Genomic DNA, 23,876 nt, shown 5'->3' with positions numbered 1-23,876 from the left:
ATCTAATACAATACAAGTTATTTTTTACACCTTACATATAAAGTTTATACATGGATGTTAAGATATTATAAAAAACACTTCTTGTTTTAATCAATATTGTGAAATAATAGAAAAGTATCATGAACGTATCTTTAATATGATACTGGTTTGTAAAAATAGAGCTAATTATAGAGTTATTGACGTTCACAACAATGGCGAAGATTATTTACAAGAGTTGGACCTAAGGGTCATATAATCGCCATTCTGTCTGTCTTTTCTTAAACATGATCATTAAGTGATTATCTTCGAAGACCATTTTAAGAAAATAGTTTAATTTTTGTTGAATAAAGCTAAAGTGTGTGGCATTTTTAGTAAAGAATAACTGTTTACTAATTATTTTAACTATTTCCTCTATACTTTCAGTAAATGATAAAGAAGCCTATTAAATGTAAAATTAGAAAACATTATTCTATCATAACTATTCACATTGATAACAGTCGTATAAGTAACTGTTGATAAGTACATAAAAAGTATCGTGTTGCTTGTTGATTTATTAAAAACATTTTTTTCAGAATTTGAAAACCTTATTCTGTAACTGATAAAATCTCTTCTTAATTCAAGAATAAAATATTATTCTTTATTTGCAACTTCGTATAAGATTAGCAAGATTGATAAGAATGTGCTAAATAAACGTGCTTATAAGAAATGGGAATATTTCACTCACGTCTTCTTCAATTTTTCAGAACTTTAATGGAGTTGTATGCGAATAGGGTATAAATAAGAAATATAACATTTAGAACTCCACGGAAGGAATACCTAAAGAGAATAGAAAATAACTTCTACGTCCTACATTTGAGACTCAGAAATCTTCTGAATATATTCTATTAAGGAGAATAAAACTTCTAAATGTTCCGAACGCGAGTTTCAAAACCCTAGTAAACAAATACTCTAAGAGTACATAAAAACTCAAGTTCTTCTGTACGAGAATAATGAAATTTTATTGAACGAATTTTTACAGACAGTGCAAAATATTTTATATTTTCTCCGAACGAGTATTCGAGTCCTAGTGATAGAACAGCAAGAAACTGAAGTGAGGGAACTATTTGATATTAATCCAACCAAAGAAATGCTTATAAATGTGAATAACAATTCAAAAGTGCCAGCATAAAGGTATTACAATCCCATATAAGGATTAATCACGCGACATTTCCAGCACACGGATCCCCAAATCCCACTGATGGATTAATCACTCGATATATTCGCACAAGAGTGCTGAAATCCCACTGAAGAAGTAATTTCCAGACATTTCCAGTAAAAGAATCTCAAAATTCCATTGAAGGATTAATCACTCGAAATTTCCAGCAAACGTGCCCCAAAATCTCATTGAAGGATTAGTTACCTGACAGTTCCAGCAATGAGTCTCAAAATCTTATAGAAGACTTATTCACCTGACATTTCCAGCACACGAGTCCCAGAATCTTACTGAGGGATTAATCATTCGGTATTTACATTACATGAGGCTCAGAATCCTACACAAGAATGAATTTTACCCAACATTTTCATCACACGAAACCCAGAATATTCCATTGGAGGATAACTTCTCCTACATTTTCAGTATTTGAATTTCAAGATTTGATTTGAGGAATATTCAAAAATAAAACTCCATTGTAAGAGGTACGTCACAGAGGGTAAACATTGCAATGTTATAGACAATAATAATAAATCACACAAAAGAAATTTCCCTACGTAGCGTGAGACCAATTTGCTCTACTATGCAAACACGTTTTGTAAGGACATACTTACTTAGAGTAGAACCAGTTCTCTAATTTGTTTACTAAAGTTTCAAAACCTTATCAGAGTTTTAAAGTCTTATTGTATAATTACACCCTCTCACAAGAGGAATAATTTTCTACATTTTTCACATTTCACTGTTTTCTAAAGCAAGTGTATAAATTTACCACGAAGAAACCTTCAAATAAACAAGAAGCCATTTGCGTTGCTGTGTTTCTTATTTGTAGAATCATTTAAAAGAAGGAGCCCGGCATGGCCAGGTGGTTAAAGTGCTCGACTCATAATTTGAGGGTAGCGGGTTCAATCAACTCCCAGTCATACCAAACATGCTTGCTCTTTCAGCCGTAAGCGCGTTATTATATGAAGGCCAATTCCACTATTCATTAGTAAAAGAGTAGTCCTAGAGTTGGCAGTGGAGGTCGATGATGACTATTGTAGTTGGCTTCCCTCTAGTCTTATGCTGTTAAATTAAGGACAGCTAGCGCAGATAGCTCTCTTGTAGCTTTGTGCGAAATTCAAAAACAAAATCAAGCCTTTGAAAGAAACTTGAATAAAAACTAAATAATTTTCAGAACACTCACTAAAAATACGCTCAAATAGCTGAAGACAATTATATTATTTGGATGAACTTTAATATCTTGTTGAAGTCCTTCTCTTTGAGAATAAAAATAATTCACTATATTATACACACTGTAAACAAATTACTTTAATTGAAGTAAGTAAAATTAACTAATATTTACCCGCAAGTGTTTGTTTGTTTGTTTGTTTGGTTGGGAATTTCGCACAAAGCTACTCGAGGGCTATCTGTGCTAGCCGTCCCTAATTTAGCAGTGTAAGACTAGAGGGAAGGCAGCTAGTCATCACCACCCACCGCCAACTCTTGGGCTACTCTTTTACCAACGAATAGTGGGATTGACCGTCACATTATACACCCCCACGGCTGGGAGGGCGAGCATGTTTAGCGCGACGCGGGCGCGAACCCGCGACCCTCGGATTACGAGTCGCACGCCTTACGCGTTAGGCCATGCCGGGCCTACCCGCAAGTGAAATTAAGTACTTTTTAAATGAACAAACTCACTGTAATGACTAAATGACTCATGTTTTTCGTGTGAATTTCAGCGTCTTGATAACTAATCACTTATCAACTACAGATACTTTAGTATATTTTATTGAACTGTTTTAGTATTTGTTGGAATACTTTTTACAGACTGGAGACGGTTTGGCATTTTCTGTTCATGACTTTCAGAAATCCATTGAAAGATTTCTTTTACAGATGAAAGACAATACGGAATGTCATGTTCATGGACTTAAGAATTCTGTTGAAAAAATTATCCAACAGAATGGAATCCGTTCGTCATCTTCTAAACATATATTTTCGAATGGCTGTTGAAGAGGCCTGTCATGGTCTGGTGGTTAAAGCGCTTGACTCGCAATTTGTAGGTCTCAGATTCAAACTCCCATTACGGAACATGCTCGCTCTTTCAGTTGCCGAGACGTTATAACGTGACGATCAATTCTACCATTCGTTGATAAAAAAAAGTATCCCAAGAGATGACGGTAGACGATATTCACTAGCTGCCTTTCCTTTAGTCTAGCACTACTAAGTTAAGGATAGACTGCGCAGACAGCCGTCAAGTGGTTTTGCGAAAAATTCGAACAAACAAACAAAAGCTGTTGATGAAATATCCTAAAGGTATCCTACATGTTCCATTATGTTCTTTAAATGAATGTTGGAAAACCTTAATAGTATACATCTTCGTTTAAGTTCTTGACATAAATGTTGGAAAACCCTTTAAGGAAGATTAGAGTTTAAATAATGTTCCTTATTTTGCGTACATTATTTTGCGAACAGTGATGAAATAGCAATTTGATATAAAGTAGTCATATATTACGATGCTTTGCACAAGAGTTTCTGGCCTCTACTAAATTATTATTATTTTAGAAAGTAGTAACATTTCGCAGCCTTCTCACATTTTTAGGCGTTTATTGAGAGAATATCCTCAAAATGTAGTAATAATTCGCTATTTTATCACCTTGTTTTAGAACCTTACTAAAATAATTTTTTTCACAGAAATTAGAGGTGAGTCTTTTCTTTCGTATATATTTTTTAAAACTCTAGTAAAGTGATGTTTCTAAAGAAAGAAGTAAGAGCTTGTTACGACATCGTATCATCAGGTTCTCTCAGAGAGAACCGGGCAACTTCCATCTTTAAAGCCCCTGTTTTAAGTGATAAAAATAAAAAATATAGCACATAAAAGACACAAGCGTTACTTCAAAAGAAAAGTAAAAAATAATTTGAATATTTAATTTGTATATATAATTTATTGCTTTAAGCTGAGAGTGTGTCCCACTTTGATCTGATTCGGAGGTACATAAAAACAAGCCGCGAAACTTAACAAATACAAAAAAATTACAAGTGATTAAATTTCAAATCCCTATGAGCTTGAGGCCCGGACCAAATCACACTCTTAGTAGCCATTCTATTTAGCCCTATGTATTACTACTCTACTAAAGTAATATTCCACCAGAACTCAGTAACAATTCAGTACTTTATTACGTTATTTTCAGAATTTTATTGAGAGAATATCCCCGCATAAAAGTAGTGACAATTCACTATTTTTCTCACACTGTTTCAGAACATAATTCATGGTACTCACGGAAACAGAAATAATTCATTTTGTCCCTAATGTGGGTTTCAGAAAACGACGACTCTTAAAAACACAAAAAAAAACATTTCATAAACTAGTCTTTAAATATAAACCGCACCATTTTCTACAAACACTAGGATAGCATATGTAAGATTCACCCGTACAAACTAGAAAGAAGTAAAGGAAATATTAACAAGTGGCTATAATACCGGTATGAGACACACATAGACCCTAACAATGGAATGGTTGCACGGGCTTAAAACACTAAAACATTCACGAGTAATGTTCATAAAACGAAGCTGCTTTGTTGTGTTTTTACATAGCAGTTCATGATAACATGTGACATCACGATTCCTAAATCATATGCTTAACTTGGGTTGGCGGGAATTGTGAAGCTAGACAAATAAAAGTCACTGCAGCCTTCTAATCACCAGTAGATGTAATATAGATCGATTTCCATTTCTTGTCTTTTTTACTACCTTTGTGTAACGTCTCTCTGTCAGTACAAATACCACGTGCGCTAGTTTAATTTAAGTGCTCAAACGACAGTGATTATGAAGACAAAACAGAAAAAGTTTCTCCGTCAAACCACTTCCTATTTCTTTGTTATCTCTATATTTCTTGTAAAACTAATTCGCCATTGTAACCTTTTGGTTGAGTTGGTTTTAGTACTTTTGTGCACTGCATTTTGTTTTGTCATTTTAATGGTTTGTTACTTAAGTAACAAAAGATATTATGTTGAGCCATTGTTTATTTGTTTGTTTTTTGAATTTCGTGCAATGCTACACGAGGGCTATCTGCGCTAGCCGTCCCTAATCTAACAGTGTAAGACTAGAGGAAAGGCAGTTAGTCATCACCACTCACCGCCAACTCTTGGGCTACTCTTGTACCAACGAATATTGTGATTGACCATCACATTATAACGCCCCCACGGCCGAAAGGGCGAGCGTATTTGGTGTGACGGGGATGCGAACTCGCGACCCTCAGATTAGGATTGTTTTTTGTTTTTGAATTTCGCGTAAAGCTACTCGAGAGCTATCTGCGCTAGCCGTCCCTAATTTTGCAGTGTAAGACTAGAGGGAAGGCAGCTAGTCATCACCACCCACCGCCAACTCTTGGGCTATTTTTTTACCAACGAATAGTGGGATTTACCGTAACTTTATAACACCCCCAGGGCTGAAAGGGCGAGCGTGTTTGGTGCGACCAGGATTCAAACCCGCTACTATCACATTAGGAGTCAAACGCCTTAAACCACTTGGCCATGCCGGGTCAAGTTGAGGTAATAAATGATTTTCATTGTTTTAGAACTGATTTTGCAAAAGATATTATTTCTAATATTATCTTATTCAAGAAAAAAAATCCTAACGTAAATGGATATACCTCTGACACTGTCATATGTAGTTAAATACGTATTTTAAAATATTCAGTGTTTTTTTTTAACTTTAAAGTAATCCTTATACTTGTGTTTGTTTACATCTTATACTGATAATTAACATATTCTCCTAACCTTCTTTCGCATATTCTATTCAGGAAAACTATTAAGAATTTTCTAAATATAAGACTGCCTAGGTAACGCCTACTAATTAGTTATTGGCCTCTAACAAAAACACCCCGCTCACCAGCTGAGATCAATACAGGGTTCAGGCCGTTTTCTCCTGCATGGATGATTTTAATGAGAGCCTCAGAGGATAGGAAGAAAGGAAAATCCACCTCTCCTCTCCCCTCCCTCTCTTCAAGTCTCGCATCCTGAAATCTCTGTAGACTAGCTTATTGAACACGAACTTGCAATATCCGCCAAGGCCGCAGGGGAGGTCGAAAATTCCTCGTGACGCTTCTTCTTAGTGGACATCCATATTAAACCTCTTACTGGAAGACAGTTTCATTATTACAGCTCAAGGTTTACATAAGTGTGTTTTGTATCAGTTTGATTGCCAAAACTTTTAAGGTGAAGTACTTGATGAACTATAGCGGGACAAACACATTGTAGTTTACATTTTGTTTTACAACATGACAATTGGAGAACTTTGATTTTAATTGACATCAGTTTTCATTTGCACAGATAGTTTGATAATCAGGAACTCATGAAACCGATTTTTATGACTTTGAGTGAGATGATTTTTCTATTTCAGTGTGTTGTTTTGTAATATTCGAGTTTCTATAATTTATAATTTTCAGTACAATTTCTTAACTTACGTAATAACTCATTATTGAAATCTAATTGAGTCACTACTGGCCATTATATTCTAACCATTACCTCATTATGGAAGTTTGAGTGAATCATTACTGACCGCTACTGACCAACCAACATCTCATTAGGAAGTCTGAGTGAGTAACTACTGACCATCATATTTCAAACAACACCACATTACCGAAGTCTGAATCACTACTGACCGTTATATTCCAAACAATACCACATTACTATATATAGTCTGAGCCACTACAGACTAACCAACAATTCATAAAGAAATTTGAGGGAATCATTAATGACCGTTTTATTTCAACTATTATCAGAAGTTCACTGATGTTACAAGTAGGACTTTCTTTCTAATTGCTAAGTATAAAAAGCTTAAGGTTAAAAAAATTCTTTGTTTGTATTAGTATTTTTGTTTCAATACCGCGAGGTGGCCAGAGTGGAAATACTCTTATACTGTTTATGCGCAAAACAAGCAAACAAACAATATAAATAAGAAAAGTTGAAATCCTAAACATTTTACTAGGACTATACCAGTTTCAAATTTACAAGAGAAATAGCAAATAAATGTATGTAATGATATAGACTATGTATTTGGTCTCTAAACATTAATTTAACACATACTTTTCAAATGACAGGAAGCGACAAATACAACTAGAAATGTAACCACTCTTGAGCTTTTAGGCTTAATACCGATTACCTTTCTGTTATTTCTCGTTACATTAATTTCATTTATTGGTAGGTCGTTTCCTTACGTCCACCGCTAGGACAGCGGTATATTTACGGATTTACAATGCTAAAATGAGGGGTTCGATTCCCCTCGGTGAATACACCAGCTAACCTAATGTGGCTCTGATATAAGAAAAACACGCACATGTCTTTTGCTCTTCACTTTTTCGTTATGTTTTGTGTTTTTTCACATGTTTCAAGATCTAATTCTCTAATAGTTTATCCTATTTTATCAGTCTTACTTGAATTTTGTAATTAATTTTTGTTATTTTTAATATTTTTCTGACTACTTTTTTTTTAAGATTAGACAGAAATATAGCTTTTCTTTATGATTAAAATAACATTAGAAATGCTAAGAATAAACTTTATAGATACGTTTTTAATTTTTAAATTTTAGGATTTGTTATGAATTCATTATTGATACTGACTATAACAACAGTAGGTAAACGTTGTTTAAATAAATTTTATAAGGAATAGATGCTATTTTATTAATGGTGCTAACTTTTTCAATAGTATATAAACAGTTTTCTTCCTCTCTTAGAACAGTATTCAAATATGGCAATAGTGTTCAAAACGTTGGTTTGTTAAACCCTAAAACAAACAGTATGACTTAATCTTTAATGTTTATACAATGAAAATGTACACAGTTTTGTTTGGTGCATCAGCATTATCATGACAAGAACTGTTATTTATTTATTTTTATTCAAGGATACCTCTTTTTAATTGGATTATTAATTAAAATAAGTGTGTAAGTTTATATTTTTCAAAAACTTTTAATATGACAGACCAGAAGTTTTTCAAAAACTAACCTATAATAAGGGTTGTATTTGGACAAGAATGGCCATTGTTTAAGCTGTATCAAAATGGTAACATTGCTATAATAAATGAGGAAACTGAGTGGTATTGAGAATGATATACGATTAATGAGCTCGTATTAATGAGCTTTCAGTAATATTCTAATACTACTTATTTTTTCAAACGGTGAAAGTCCGCGCTAGAATCAAATATGCTCGTTGTTCATAGAAACCCAACACGTCAACAAATATATGAAAATACGACCTTCTATTTTACTAGTACTCAAATAAACTAGGAGATAAAAAAAACAAATTATATACCGTCTTATGGAGAGATTGCAGGAAAGAGTGAGACCGATTGAAGTTTATGGTGAGTTTTGAACGAATGCCACTGTACAAATGTATTCGAAACTAAAATGCGCTGCAAGTATTAATACGGAGCTGTTTCAATATGTCTTATTATGGCAAAATATTAAAAAAGAGCAATACATATGAATTAAGAACACTTAGTACTATTTCTAGTCATTCACATCATTTTAAAATGCGTAACTTAAATATTTTACTACATGTCTGCAACAAAACCTGAACAAGCGTGTTGTAAAGATTCCAATTCCTTGTCTCTGTTTATTTTTAAAACACACTCGTACACATTTTTCAACAACAAATCTGCAAGCTCGTTTGTTTTTAAAGCTAGTGTTACCACATCCACATATTTAAAACAAGTAAAAACATTATTCATTTTAATATATTTTAAATACAAATGAGAATTAAATCTCTTAAATAATTCAAACGATTTTGTTTTGTAGAGAGGCATGTGTTAACCAAGTCTATACTTTTTTGAGTATCATTTGATATTTGATATTTTTATTTAATATGATATAGTGTATAAAAATTATTAGAAAACATTTTAAAGAAAATAGCATATAAAATATGATACCCAAACTAAATTGGTATACGTAATGGTAGATTATAAGAAACCTATTTATCAACTTGTGTGGAAGGTAAAGAAGTTTATATATAGTTTTTAGTATTTACCTTCGCCCTATTTTCATTACCCCTCGAACATTAAAAAACGATACTTACAACTATCGATCAGCGAGCTTGCCTTCGTCAGATCTAGTTATACGTTATAAGTAAGAGCAGTAGTTTTGCAATACAGTAATGTATAGCAGAGAGTATAGCTTTACAGGGGCTCAAATTCCACGAAAAAGAATGAACCTGAGAAAATGCGATGTGGGTAATAAGACGCTGTCAAGGGCACAGAAGCGTAATCTTCGTCACAATGCTTATTTCATCAGGAGGCTTCTCTCTTCTCGTTACGAGTAACGTACACCTAAATAATTAAAATCCTGAGTTTGATGTAGCAGGAAATCCAACTGCTTTGTTAAATCCCAGATAGCCAGTCAGATGCCGAAGTTGAACTTCCATAGGGAGCATACACAAAGGAAAGAGCGTTGTAGAGTGATCCACGCACGTTTGGAATTCATGAGCAAGCTCGTGCCTCTAGGTGCCCTGTCGAAAGGCGCGATGTATGGGCCAACCTGAATATCGCCGCCAGGAAGTAAAGTTCATAAGATCGATAGAGTTCTATGAAACATCTCGCCAAGCTCATTTCTGCTGTTGTTGACATGCTGAAAACTCAAGCGTGAGAGGCTGTATCTTTATTTCGTATTTCAAAATGTTAATAATATGTATTCTTGTGTCGATCACGTGCTCTCACAGTCGCAGCTAAAAAAAGTGGTTTATCCATTCTGACCATAATATTTACGCGCTTCCCCATTTAAATATATCTGTTGTCAAGGAGATGACTTGCGTCTGTTGTGTTTTCCTGAACAGTCGCTGCCTCTTTCTCTTTCCATCTCTAATTTTGTTTTTTTTAAGTGAACTTTAAATGACAATAATAAATAGCACCTATAAAGCTAACTAGTGACGCAGGGATAAGAAAGGCGGCTTGTAACACGAACACTTGGCTTAGATACCTGTGGTGGGCATAGCACAGATAGCCCATTGTGTAACTTTGTGCTTAAAAACAAACGAACAAAATATCATCAAGAAAATACGTCCGTTTTCTTGTGTTGAAGCAAGTTATAAAACTAACTTACAAACTTGACAAGTTTATATATTTCAAAAGTATATTTAGTTTCTCATGTATAAAGTGTGGTGAAGCAATTTGTATTTTCCCTGTTAACCCAGTCCGTTTTTACACCAACTACTGAAGTTGAGTTAAAATAAGTGACATTTCATGTTGGTTATAATTACTATATATGAGATTCTGTAGAAACTTTTCATTAAGAAAAGAAAAAGAAACAATATAAATGTTGTATTTATTTTGAGTATTGCATCCCACATTGGTTTTATATTAAGTTTTTTAGTGCTTATTGAATACAAACTGAGATGAATGGAGAAGAGTTTAATACAGTTTTCTTCAAGAAAAGCAGTTTTTTTCCAAAACGACCTATTAAAGATGCTTTTACTTTTCCATTCTTTCTGGACTGTTATTACAAACGTTATTAAGTCAACAGTTTTTGTGAAAAGATCTTGAAAGCCACACATTGAAGTGGCAACAGAAGGAGTCAAAGTTATTGTATAAAATGTTACTTATTGCTATATCTTCGACAAAATGAGTTTGTCTTGTTCTTGTCAATATAGCATAATATTTGCAATTGTAGAAAAATAGGCGTAATTTACGTAAATATGTGTAATTGAAAAGTCTCTCTGATCATTATTGTTGCAAAAATAACATAACTTTTGGAAAAGGAAATGTAGTATCATGCACCTCTTACACATACTAAAGCCCTATTTAGAAACTGAAGCTTACAGCATATTGTTTTCAACATCTGATGTTATTTTTTCAAAAGTTTTAGCGCAGAAGTTAACAAACTATGAACTGATGAACCAGTTTAAGATACTTTTTTCGTGTTATATTAAACGTTAGAGAGATAAATTTGATTTTCCAAAATCATAATGATTTACTTATTTGAAAGTATAATTCATAACACATTTTACAAAAAAGTGCATATTTAATATTCACTTACCACAAATTAAACTGGTTGAAATTAGATATGGTTTTCGAACCCGTAACAAAGAAATATCTAAGAGGAGTTTTCAAATGAGTAACAAAAGGAAAATAATATCTTTTGTACGCGTTTCGTCACTGGCATTTTCTTTTCAGCTTTATGGACACGTTGAAATTCTGATCCAAAATCAAAGTGCTTATTGTAAATACTGTAGCTGAGTTACGTTCACATAAAATTATATAACACGACTATGTAGTAATACACGTGAAATCGTTTAAAAAATCATGTTGGCAAAGTGAAGAATAAAAAGCTTCAGGCATTATTCTATTGTTTTCCTCTCTTGCACAAGTTTCTTTGAGAGATATACACAATAACTGAAAAGTTCTCCATCAGCGACTCAGCGGTAATTCAGTCTGAAAATTTATAAAGTATTTGTTGTGAGCACAGCACAAATAACACATTGTGTACCTTCATGTTTGTCAATAAACAAACAAACAACATCTGAAAAATGTGATGGAGTGACGTTACTGAGAAATATTTTCAGATACTGATGTTGTACACAAGAAATGTCCACATCAAGTATTTACTTCCAAACCATAAATAAGAAATCACGAATGAAGTCTTATAGAATAAGTTAGGTGAAACGCCAGCTACTAACAAAACATTACACTCTCACAAACAACTGACCATAGTTTAAACTTTTCAATAAAAAGTTCTTTGTCTCAGATACCGGAAAATAGTCACTGTATCCTAACACCCAGCTAATTCAATACAGGGATATTGTCCATGTAAATCACAAAACGTATGGATATTATGATAGGTACCAAATCTTTATTTGCTAGAAACAATACCCGGTATTCATTGAAAAGGAGGAAAGTAAGTTCATCAGTTTTATGTTTCTTGCTTGTTTATTTTGAATTTCGCGCAAAGCAACACCAGTGCTATCTGTGCTAGCCGTCCCTAATTTAGCAGTGTAAGATTATAGGGAGGCCGGTAGTCACCACCACCCACCGTCAACTCTTGGGCTACTCTTTTAACAACGAATTGTGGGATTGACCGTCACATTTTAACACATCCACGGCTGAAATGGCGAACATGTTTGGTGTGACGGGGAATCGAATCCGCGACCCTCGGATTACGAGTAGAGTGTCTTAACTACCTGGCCTATCATGTTTCTATTAATTCAACCAAAGGAAAATGGCCACATATATATCAGATCGTCATTTCTTAAAAGAAGTATGAAAACATTGATACTTACATCTTAATATATCAATAAGAATGTACGAACATCAATAGCGTATCGTCATTCAGTGAGAGGAAAATACGTAAGCTATGTACGGCTGTGTACATCAAATTTAGATTTATTGATTTTTAACGTGTTTTTGTACTTAAAGCGATTTTAACTATATATTTTCATCAGTGATTTACGTATCGCCTTTTTTGGTATTATTATTCTTTACTTTTTACCTAATTACAACGGTTAAAAATTTACTTGCCCATATTATTACGTAACCATTAATAATTTTGTTTGCATAAAAGACGTTCTAATGGCTGTTATCAATGGTAATAGAGAAACAAGTGTTATAAAATAAATGACCTAGAAATAAATAATAAATGTGTTTTTGTTATTATCATTTATTCTATTTATACTTTTATGTATTTTTTAACTCAGCTGAGATCCAAAACTATGAATGATATTAAGGTGGTTCAAACAACTGTAAATAGTTTAGAAAACTGCAGACTGTGAGAGCAAACTAAACCTATTCCACTAGTCCCAGCTGGCAGAATCTCAGCCTAACGGATAAGCACGGCACTGCCACGCTCCAATTGATGTACCCATTTCTTGGTCATCCTGGCCTGAACGAATTCACCGCATCGATCGAAAAACTTGATGAAATGCCCGAAAAGCCCTCTCGATCTTCCAACAGGCTCGGTTTGCTTCGTCCATAGTTTTGCTACAGTGTCTACAACTAGGGTTCTTCTATCATCTCCTAACAACACCAGTGTTCTAGTCCACTGTATCGTATTCAGTCGTGGGACTTAGCGTACTATGTATTATACAGGGATTGCATGTAATTGATAATTCATCTACCTGGCGATTTTTTTTTTTACGTTATATACTTGAGTAAAGTAAATTTTACAAATAAAGTATCTTTGTCTAACTCTTCGTATTTTTAGCACACTTCATTCATCTTTGTAGTTTTTTTTTCTGGACAATTGTATTTCAATTTTCCAATAAATGCTTCTAAAAAGTATTAATTTTTTTCGAACTATTATTAGCACACAACTTTCTTGGCAATACACTATAGCTCATACTAAACTACACAACTTTTAAACCAATCACTGTTCCTTACACTTACTGGTTGAAATTTCTTCTTTTTTCGGACATAAAGTGTGCACCTCATTTCTATCGATTCAGATTTTGAAACCAACAACTGTGCCTTATTTTTATTGGTTTGCACTTCTTTTAGACCATCAGGGTACATATTTAAACAATAATTATGTTTTCGACTTATCATGTATTTTCAATTCAATAATTTTTCGTTATACTCACCAGGGTACATTTTAAAACCCCAAATAGTGCCTTACACTTACCAAGACACATTTTTATACTAGCAATTACTCCTTATATTTAGCAGCGTACATCTTTAAACCAACTGTTGTTCGTTATACTTATCAGTGTAAACTTTTAAACTAAAAATAACGTCTTATATTTATTAAGATACGCTTTTGAACTAATACTTGTTCCTTTATACATAGCAGGTACGTTTTTAAATAAAAAATATATCTTATACTTAGGAGTTTACTTTTATTTGTTCAAACCCTTTTGTGAATAACCAAATAAATCTTACACTTTCTGTTGTTAATAATATTTTAGGGTTTCATTCTAGTATATACAGCTTCATTTGTTAATATAAAATGGGAAAAAAAGTTTGTAGCTTAACTGAAAACAGTTTTATTAGTTTACATAAGTTTTTATTTTGTAGTAATTAATGAAAAAAAAACATTATGACCAAGACTAAACTTTATAATAAGTTAAGTTAATGAATTAATAGATTAAGTAATCTTCCACTCTCAAAATAACAAAATTGTCCTAGTATATGTAGTGTATAACACACAAAAAACGTATTGTTTCATTTGTTTATAGTTTCAGATACTAGATAAAATTTTATTGATTATTTTTATTAAAACAATTACAATTTGAATAAAACTTATATAGGAATATTTCACCTAACGCTTTTGACATTCTCATTTGTCGTTTCTTGGTTATGAATGGTAGCAGTATCCAACAGTTGTCTATTCGACCAAAACCTATGCTTTCCATTTTTAAACAAAGGTACTTTCTCATAAAGTAATACCAGTAAACAGTTACCTGTACGACCAAAACCTATGCTATACACTTATTATTTAAAGTAACAAATGTACTACAATCACTTAGGTAGAATATATGTCTTACAGTAGCATTAAACGTGATATCTGTTTCTGACACTTTCCGATGAAAACAACAAATTGTTAAAGGATGGCTAGTAAAACTAAGAATCACGCTTTATGCTCTACAGTGCAAATAACAACAGTACTTTACATTTCACAGTATAACCAACATTCTGCTTTACACGTGCAAGCAACTGAGTTCTGCACTTTACAGTTCAATTAATAATTACATTTTACAGTCCAACCAGTGAGTGCATATTATAAACATTTACCAAAACAGTTACTATGCTCTTGATTACACGATGAATCTAAAAATTGAACTTTATGTAGTTAAAACCATATATATAGAGAGAATTCAGTCAACTAGTTAACTGATTTTTATTGGTCTAGAGCTGATATCCACCCACATGGTGCCATTTTAGGTCCATTTCAAATGAACAGACTTTCTCGACATCAAATGATACACAGCACTCTCTATGAAGGTACTTGAAATCTGATTAACAGAAAATAGTGTAATTTACCAAAAAGGTATAAAAAAAAACTGCCTTACTGCACTGCCTTGGGTTGCAGCAGTCTAACAGAAAATAATGCCCGCTTGTTTGATCTTCCGGCAGATCTTTAAAGGAGAAAAATCTGAGAAGTGCAGACAAACAGATCAAAATTTTATGAGGTAACGTAGACCGAGCAAGAGTAAAAGGCCCTAAATTTCACACATTTTAAATACCTTTTTCTAAAATATCTTTGAAATGTGAGATAGAACGCATCCGTATGACGGAAAAATCCACGTTGGGGTGTTTCAGTGCCACAGGACTTGAATCGGAGGCTGACAAAAGTCACTTAATTGAGTCTAATGTTACACTATGTCTATGTTTGTTTGTTTTGGAATTTCGCGCAAAGCTACAGGAGGGCTATCTGCGCTAGCCATCCCTAATTTAGCAATGTAAGACTAGAGAGAAGGCAGCTAGTCATCACCACCCACCGCCAACTCTTGAGCTACTCTTTTACCAACGGATTGTGGGATTAACCGTCACATTTTAACGCACCCACAGCTGAAAGGGCGAGCATGTTTTGATACGACGGGGATTTGAACCCGCGACCCTCGGATTACGAGTCGAGCGCCTTAACCCACCTGGCCATGCCAGGCCACTATATATATGATCATTAATGTTAACTTTAAGCTACTATATCAGGTTTGCTAACGTTTAAGTTTAGCTGTAGTCGGCATGGCCCGGTGGGTTAAGGCGCTCGACTCGTAATCCGAGGGTCGCAGGTTCAAATCCCCGTCACACCAAACATGCTTGTCCTTTCAGCCGTGTGGGCGTTATAATGTTACGATCAATCCCACTAGATGGTGATGACTAGCTGCCTTCCCTCTAGTCTTACACTACTAAATTAAAAACGGCTAGCGCAGATAGCCCTCGTATAGCTTTGCGCAAAACTAAAAAAAAAAAGTTTATCTGGCTAAAATAAATTACACAGAGTAAAAAAAGTGTTTGCATATAGTTAAGATTTTAGCCTTAAGGTAAAACTTAAACCCTACACTAATCAATGTTTATCTGGCTAGCTAGCCCTACTAAAATTAGCCCTCGTAGCTTTGCCCTATAAATTACACAGAGTGTATCAAGTTCTCGTTACTATACCGAAGAGTGTTTGCATATAGTTAAGATTTTAGCCTTAAGGTAAAACTTAAACCCTACACTAATCAATGAAATACCCAATCTAAACTTATTAGGCCTAATGCTAAGCTAAACCATTTATATGTTAGCCTTGTTCGTGCTTGGGAAAAATTGCAAAAATGAAAATCGTTGAAAGTTCCAGTGACACTTGATTAGATACATTCAACAAAACATCAATCCTATTTGCCCAAAAGCTATTCGTTAATAATTAGCACACCAACAAAAGTAAAACTATCATCGCTTTCCTCGCAGATACTGTAGTTATGTATTGGTTTTGTTAATCTTGCGGAACTGGTAACAGACTTTGAATGCTTATAAAGATAAAACTAAGGTTTGGATACACGTGATAGCTACAATACAGTTGGACCTATCTTGACTTCCAAGTTCAGTAATGACGTCACAAATTGCCAATTAAACTATGTTCACCAAAGGCCTTAAAATGTAATTTACAATAAAACTTAAACTAAACTTTACGTTTTTAAGTACAAACAAAAATACTCTTTATTTTAATGTATTACTCTTTACATTACAACCATCTGCTACGTTTTGCACTTCACTGTACAGCAAACAAAAGTTGTTGTTTTGAATTAGGCACAAAGCTACACAATGGGCTGTTTGTGCTCTGCCCACCACGGGTATCGAAACCCGGATTTTAGCGTTGTAAGTCCGCAGACATACCGCTGAGCCACTGGTGGGCACAAACAAAGATAATTTACAGCACAAACAAGAGATTTGTTTTAGACTTCACTGTGTAATAAACAACTGCACACCACAGTACAAGAATCAATCAATAAATTTAACTATAGAGTAAAAGCAAGAATTACATTTTATAATTTTTAATACAAAACACATTTATTTCACGCTTTCAGTACAACTAACAGCTGCAATTAACTCTTCATCGTACTAACAACAATTCAAAAATAACATTTTGCTATATATTTAGATAAGAGGTTGCATCTTAAAACATAAATAAAAACCATCACTTGAAATTGCTACTACGAATTGTCCTACATTTTTTCAGCATACCTAAGAGCTCTGTCTGATATTTACAAACACCAAAATAACTTATATTAACAACTATTTCTGATATTTACATACACGAACATAGCCTATATTGACAACTATCTCTGATATTTACATACACCAACACGACCTATATTAACAATTATTTCTGATATTTACATACACCAACATAACCTATATTAAGAACTCTTTCTGATATTTACATACACCAACACGACCTATATTAACAATTATTTCTGATATTTACATACACCAACATAACCTATATTAAGAACTCTTTCTGATATTTACATATACCAACACGACCTATATTAACAATTATTTCTGATATTTACATACACCAACATAACCTATATTAAGAACTCTTTCTGATATTTACATATACCAACATGACCTATATTAACAATTATTTCTGATACTTACATACACCAACACAACCGACAACAGAGCTCCATACTTTAAGTTCTAAGCTAGAAATTACAATACCTCAAGAATATATATTTGGATTTTTAGTGTACAACGCATATGTGAAGTATGCCTTAGTTTTCTTGTAAAACCCAAACTTAGAGCTTTGATTTTCAAATTCTAATATGTTTAACCAGTATCTCTAACACATAAAACTAGCAATTTCAAATGAAAATTTACCTATACAACTAGCAGTAGTGGTTTATCTTTCAAATGAAACCTAAGGTTATGAGTTACAAATTCCAATGCAACTAGAAATTGTGCTCAAAAATTCCCATCATAACCAAAAATTATATAAAAAAATGTTTTAACTTATACTTTATACACTTTACAATGCAGAGGAAGAACAGCCAACAGCTGTATTGCTTTACAATATAAATAACATTTCCATTGATAAACCACAAAATTTCACACAATTCAGTACAGCCAGTACCTGTATAACCAACAACGTTACCTATGAAACTCAAAACAGTTTGTAACTGTCCTTTTACTTTTCCCTGTACAACTCATAACTATTACTTTTCAACTTAACCAATAGTTGTTAGCTATAACTGAAAGTACAGCCAAAAATTATCTTTTAAAACAAACAGTCATAACTTACACTTACAAAAACAACTAGTAACAGTACTTTAGACACTTTAAGTTTTAATACATTCAAGAACTTTATATAATGTCCCCTCAAAATAAAATTTAATAATTTTGTCCAACAATTTTTAATAAAGCCAGTGGTTCATTGGGGGATTTACTAAAGTCACATCAGTTTCACTGAATAACTATTACTTCAATTCATACTACTGAAAAAAATTGATTTGGGATTTCTAGTATAATCAGCGCTTACTGGTTTCGTTACGAACTGTTATTTACCTTTTCTGGTACACCCAACAACAATACTTTCCACTACAACCAAAACTATTATCACAGAAGAACCAACAAGTGTGTGCTAGCTTTGTGGTAAAACCCTAGGACGTGAAATTCTTAAGCTCTCAACAACTTCACCTTACACTTCTCCCACAATAACCAATGCGTCTGCAAATGTTCTTACATTTTCTGATTAATTTACTTTGTACCTTCTCAGTACAACTAAAAACTATATCTTATACACACATTTTAGTGTAACCGTTAACTTTGCTTTACACTTATTAACACGATAAACTCTGTCTTTTACTTTCTTACGTCCCGTTAGAAATAATACATTTGCCTTCCTCGAAACATCTTCACCAACTGTTCCCTGAACTTTCCCAGAAACTTTACATTTCTGCCACTTAACCGCTACGAATCGCTACCAGCACAACAGACATTCTGTAACAAACATTTTCTGAACAAAAGCAACCGTGGCTTAGAGTTTTGTACAAGTAATTACTCTCTTCTCACTCGTTTCTGTTCAAGCAAATTTCTTACATTCATTTGTTGAACCCAAGAATATTAAAGCTTTTACAACTTAAGAAATTATAAGCAAAGGTTAATTTAATAGTTAAGTATCGCTTGTCAGGAGAAATAGTTTTATGAATTACATCGACCTGCGAAAGGCCACAATTCAGAGCCAAAAAGGTGTATATCTAAACTTTACACTCGTGAAATTCGTAAAATTTTTCTACAATAATATTAAAGATCATAAGAGTACTTTCAACGTGACGCATATGATCGCTCGAGATAATTGTTATAAAATGCTGTTCAGAGCTTCACCAAATCTAAAGTGACATTTGTTAGTAGCAAACAGACTAAATATCTTATTTAACAATAGATCATCCAGATTATATCAGGAAAACACTTAACATCAACAGGTAATTTAAACACAGTAAGGCAGGGAAAAGTACATTTTTATAAGTTTGTTTTAAATATCCTCGAGTCTGCATATGGTCATTATATATTTGTAATCTTCAATCACTGTCTTTCATTTACTATAAAATCGTCAATCAAGTTTAAGGTTCATGCTTTTGTTTGTTGTAGAATTTGTACGAAAAGCTACATAACTGTCCTTAAGTTTGACCTGATAAGCCAGAGGGATAGCAGATAGTCCACAACACAGACCGTCAGTTATTAGGTTTCACTTGTTTAGCAGTATTGTTGGATTCGGTCATCGTCCTTACAGCCAATCCACAATCTCATATTGAAAAGCATGTTTTTTGTTTGCTTGTTTGCTTTGCGACAACGGGACACAAATGGATTCGCAATCTGGACAAGCTAACCATAGTGCCAAACTTGGCTTTTAAGTTTAAGGATTATTCGTCATTTACTTTCATGTTTTGATAGATCAAAACCTAAATTGATCCCGTGTGAAACATATCAACGAAAACTTAAAGAACAGAAAAGATTTATGTGAAACAAATCCTTTATTTCCTTTCTTCTGAACTTAGATGATGAATTCATTTCATTCTTCGCTACAAATTAAAATAAACACTTCAGTAAAGGATAAAAATATATTCAAACTTTGAGTATAGTATATTTTTTTCATTTTGGTTAAATTACTTTTGAAAATTGCCCTTGTTACAGAAATCGTTGCTGGTTCAGTAATTTTCGGGTGAGTTGTTGCATATTGTTTATTAAGTTTCACTAACAGATTGTATTTGTGTTTATTAACACTCAAAGTGGTTATTTGCTAGGTTACTGATTGAACTAAACATAATCTGATATTTTATTGAAATACAGTAACATTTTAAATGCTATTTTCATTTTCATGAACTTTTCAAACTAAAACGTCTAAAAATTTTTAGCAGTATTACTTATTGTAGTGAAAAATGTTTTTAGAACAACATGTTTTAGCATATATGGTTCCACAAATAATATAAGGAAGAGTCCCTGAGCAAAATGATTTGTTTGATGTGGTGCTCGACACAGAACATCTTCAGGCTTAAAATGATAACCTCGTCACCATGACAACGTGGTGCACGACGTAAAACATATTTCACTACAAGTTTTATCATAAGATGCACGACAAAACTCTAGTTCAAAGTATTTGTGAACTTCACGTGTACTGTATTCAATGATATAAAACAATACTTTCTTCGATATTGGACATCATAGAATGGTCACGTTGACCTTGAATAAGAACGGTCTTTTTTGCGTATTTCACACAGATCGTATTCCAATATTCTTTCAATAAAACTGAAAATCATCGGTAAGAAATAACTTTCAAAGTTATTTAAAACAGTATTGTTTCGAAGTATTCCAGTGTAAAGTATTATTTTGTTAATCAAAATAATTTTAAGGTTGTTTATTCAATTAATAATCTTAACTATTGCCTAAAGAATACTAGTTGGTTGTCATTTGCAAATTGTTGAAATCGTAAACTTCAGCTATCTCAACCGAATAACTGCCCATAGGAACATTGAACAAGGAAACACTAGGAAGCATAAGAATAAATTATTCATTTATAGCTATAATTTCTCCCGAGTTTCAATAACTGTAAATCCATTTCATGTTCTCTCTTCAGAAATGATTATTATTATTTTTTTTTAATTTTGCGCAAAGCTACTTGAAGGCTATCTGCACTAGCCGTCCGTAATTTAGCAATGTAAGACTAGAGGGAAGGCAGCTAGTCACCACCACCCACTGCCAACTCTTGGGCTACTTTTTTACCAACGAATAGTGGGATTGACCGTCACATTATAACGCTCTATGGTTGAAAGGGAGAGCATGTTTCGTGTGACAGGGATTCGAACTCGCGACCCTAAGATTACGAGTCGAGTGCTTTAAACACATGACCATGCTGGGCTTTACACATATGGAATAGTTAACAACAATTACTAAATTCATAATAATATTTATAGACAGTTTTAAAGTTATCAAAGTTCCAAATATAAGTTATCTGTAACACAACAAATCCAGAATTATCTTACATCAGTAAAAGTTTACTAAAGAAGAGTTTCATCTATGTAAATCGAATGCTGCTAGTCAAACCACGTGTACTTTCCCTGTTTATATTTTCCAGAGGTCATGGAAATACGCCATTTGTTATCTATCAAGAATAGAACAAGCAGACAAGCCCATCACTTAACGACCACATGTTGCCGAAAGGAGAAAAGTTTGAGAAATAAAATCAATAACTCTGAGATCTCAAGGCCAAGCCAGACTTTCTGGAAACTTCCTCTGGACTTATGATTATCTTATTGTAAAATTAATTATACGTGCAAATGGACTATAATGAGTACACAATTGTTTTAAATCAGAAATATAATTAATTAAAAACTTTAATATAATACAAACAAACAGAATAGAAATAGTTTAATTACAAAGTATTTAAAGTAGCTGTATTGGGAAACGCTAAATATTTTTGCAAGTGCATTTCTCTTTCTAACTAAATATAATAATATCCTTATAATTTACACCACCTCATCCTATCTACTATAATTTGATATAGAGGGCGCGTTACTATGCGAATCTTTTAAATGAATAATTTGGCAGTAGATAAAGAAAAACAATTCACTTATACAATTACATTGTTTTTACGATAGAAAAATGACAGCTATTTCTTAGTATAGATTTAAATATTCAGATTATATGCTAAAACAAACTTAGAAAATACCTCCTTTTTAGGATGAAACTGTTATCAGATGGGGTTAAAATACAGTGTATTAGTTCAATGGAATTAAGATTATTATTGTTGACTATAATGGAACTAACGGAAAAAAATACAGCTAATATTGGAATGGAACTGAGGTTATAGTTTTTTGTGAGATGTAACTAAGGTTATAGCTCTTTCTATGAATGAAGTTAAAATTAATTAAAATTAAAAACTGCTCAGATTAAAGTGGAAATTATACATATACTAAACTATCAGAAAAAGAAAGTGAAAAATACATCATTGAATTTTTTCCTTTCTTTTTCTTAGTAATATTTTTACACTAACAAAAAATAAATAACCGTATATTCACAACAGACTTACAGACAGCTTGGTGCATGGCACATAGAGAAGCTGGTCACTTCGGCCTCCTTCTGATCTTTGACCTATCGGAGGACCAATGCGAAACCCTTTGGCTTTTACCCAAAAGCGAAATTTTGAGTTCTCGGCGTTGCTGTGCTCCTCTCCTTTCAAGATCTTTGTTATTCTTGAGTACTTTTTTCGAGTTACTGTCTTGGTTTTAGCACTATCACCGTAAGTCTTCATAGCCCAGCGCTTAAATCTCTCGTACATTTCTCGTTTGTTTATGTCCACCGTATCCGATATTGAGCCCTCACTCGTAGGGGACTCTTCTTCCTTCTCTTTCTCTAAATCGGGACACTCTGGACTGTCGGAAGAAGCGGCGGCCGCTGCTGCCGCTGCTGCTAGAGCAGCCGCATGACGCGTATTGTGTCGTCTTTCCATACGCTGATGGCTAACTGTTGTTTCAGCACGGGCCGAAGCAGATCACGTCCCGAATACCGACCAGACCGATTTAAAGACGAATCTCGATATTTTGTTTTAGAGCCTAGGTGGGTACACAAAACGAAAAACAAAACAATGCTACTTGGTTCTTCCTGGTTTAAGTGGTATCTCAGGAGAGCTTGGATTGTTGCACGACTATGATCTTTCGCTACCACTACGCCTCCATTTAGTGCAGCAACGTCACAACTAGGCCCGCCAGCCACTCAGAGATCTGCACGCGCCCTCGTGCTATCGAACCTTTACGCAGTCCCTTCTGCCCCGCCCGCACACTCTAGAATATCAGAACGTAGTAGCTTGTGTACAACAGGCCCACTATTATCACAAGCTTCAACCCCTATCAGCCAAACATGGAATATCCCAAATCCAAGTGTTTTCAAAACCTAGATGTTCTTTAATTTTTATTACCTTTATCCTTAAGTTGTAAGTAGTTCAGTTTACTTTCTTTTGTCCTTTTTCATTGCTTTAACCCCATGAATACCGTCGCTATATTTATGAAATATTAATTTTCAGCTGATTGAGTTAATGCAGTCATCAAGCTAAAATCAATGTACATCGATTACGTTCACCAGTGATAATCAAGAGACGTATGTCCCAAACAGGAATCTTAATAACTCTAAAGTTTCTCTTCGCGCAGTATAATATTTATTGCGTTTCTTATCACCATGGGGCAGAATATAGAAGGATGATGAGAAGTAAAATCTGTCAATAATTTGAACTGTAAAGGTTTCACTAAGTATTTAACTAATACGTCAGGAAGCTCTAAAATTCA

General features: G+C 33.5%; 1 protein-coding gene across 2 annotated transcripts in view; it reads right to left on the bottom strand.

Moving 5' to 3' along the window:
• Positions 1-23,546, bottom strand: part of LOC143229228 (nucleolar protein 4-like) — an 86,381-nt gene extending 62,835 nt beyond the window's left edge. For both annotated transcript variants that reach the window (XM_076461242.1, XM_076461243.1), the window contains exon 1: positions 22,628-23,546. In XM_076461242.1, the coding sequence (XP_076317357.1) occupies positions 22,628-23,047 (420 nt within the window). In that variant the 5' untranslated portion in view covers positions 23,048-23,546. The remainder of the gene's footprint in view (positions 1-22,627) is intronic.
• Positions 23,547-23,876: the final 330 nt, after the last annotated feature.

This window comes from Tachypleus tridentatus, chromosome 10, assembly GCF_004210375.1.
Source record: "Tachypleus tridentatus isolate NWPU-2018 chromosome 10, ASM421037v1, whole genome shotgun sequence".
NCBI lineage: Eukaryota > Metazoa > Arthropoda > Merostomata > Xiphosura > Limulidae > Tachypleus > Tachypleus tridentatus.
The sequence above is the reverse complement of the archived record's forward strand: the minus strand, read 5'-3'. Positions and strand labels throughout refer to the sequence as shown.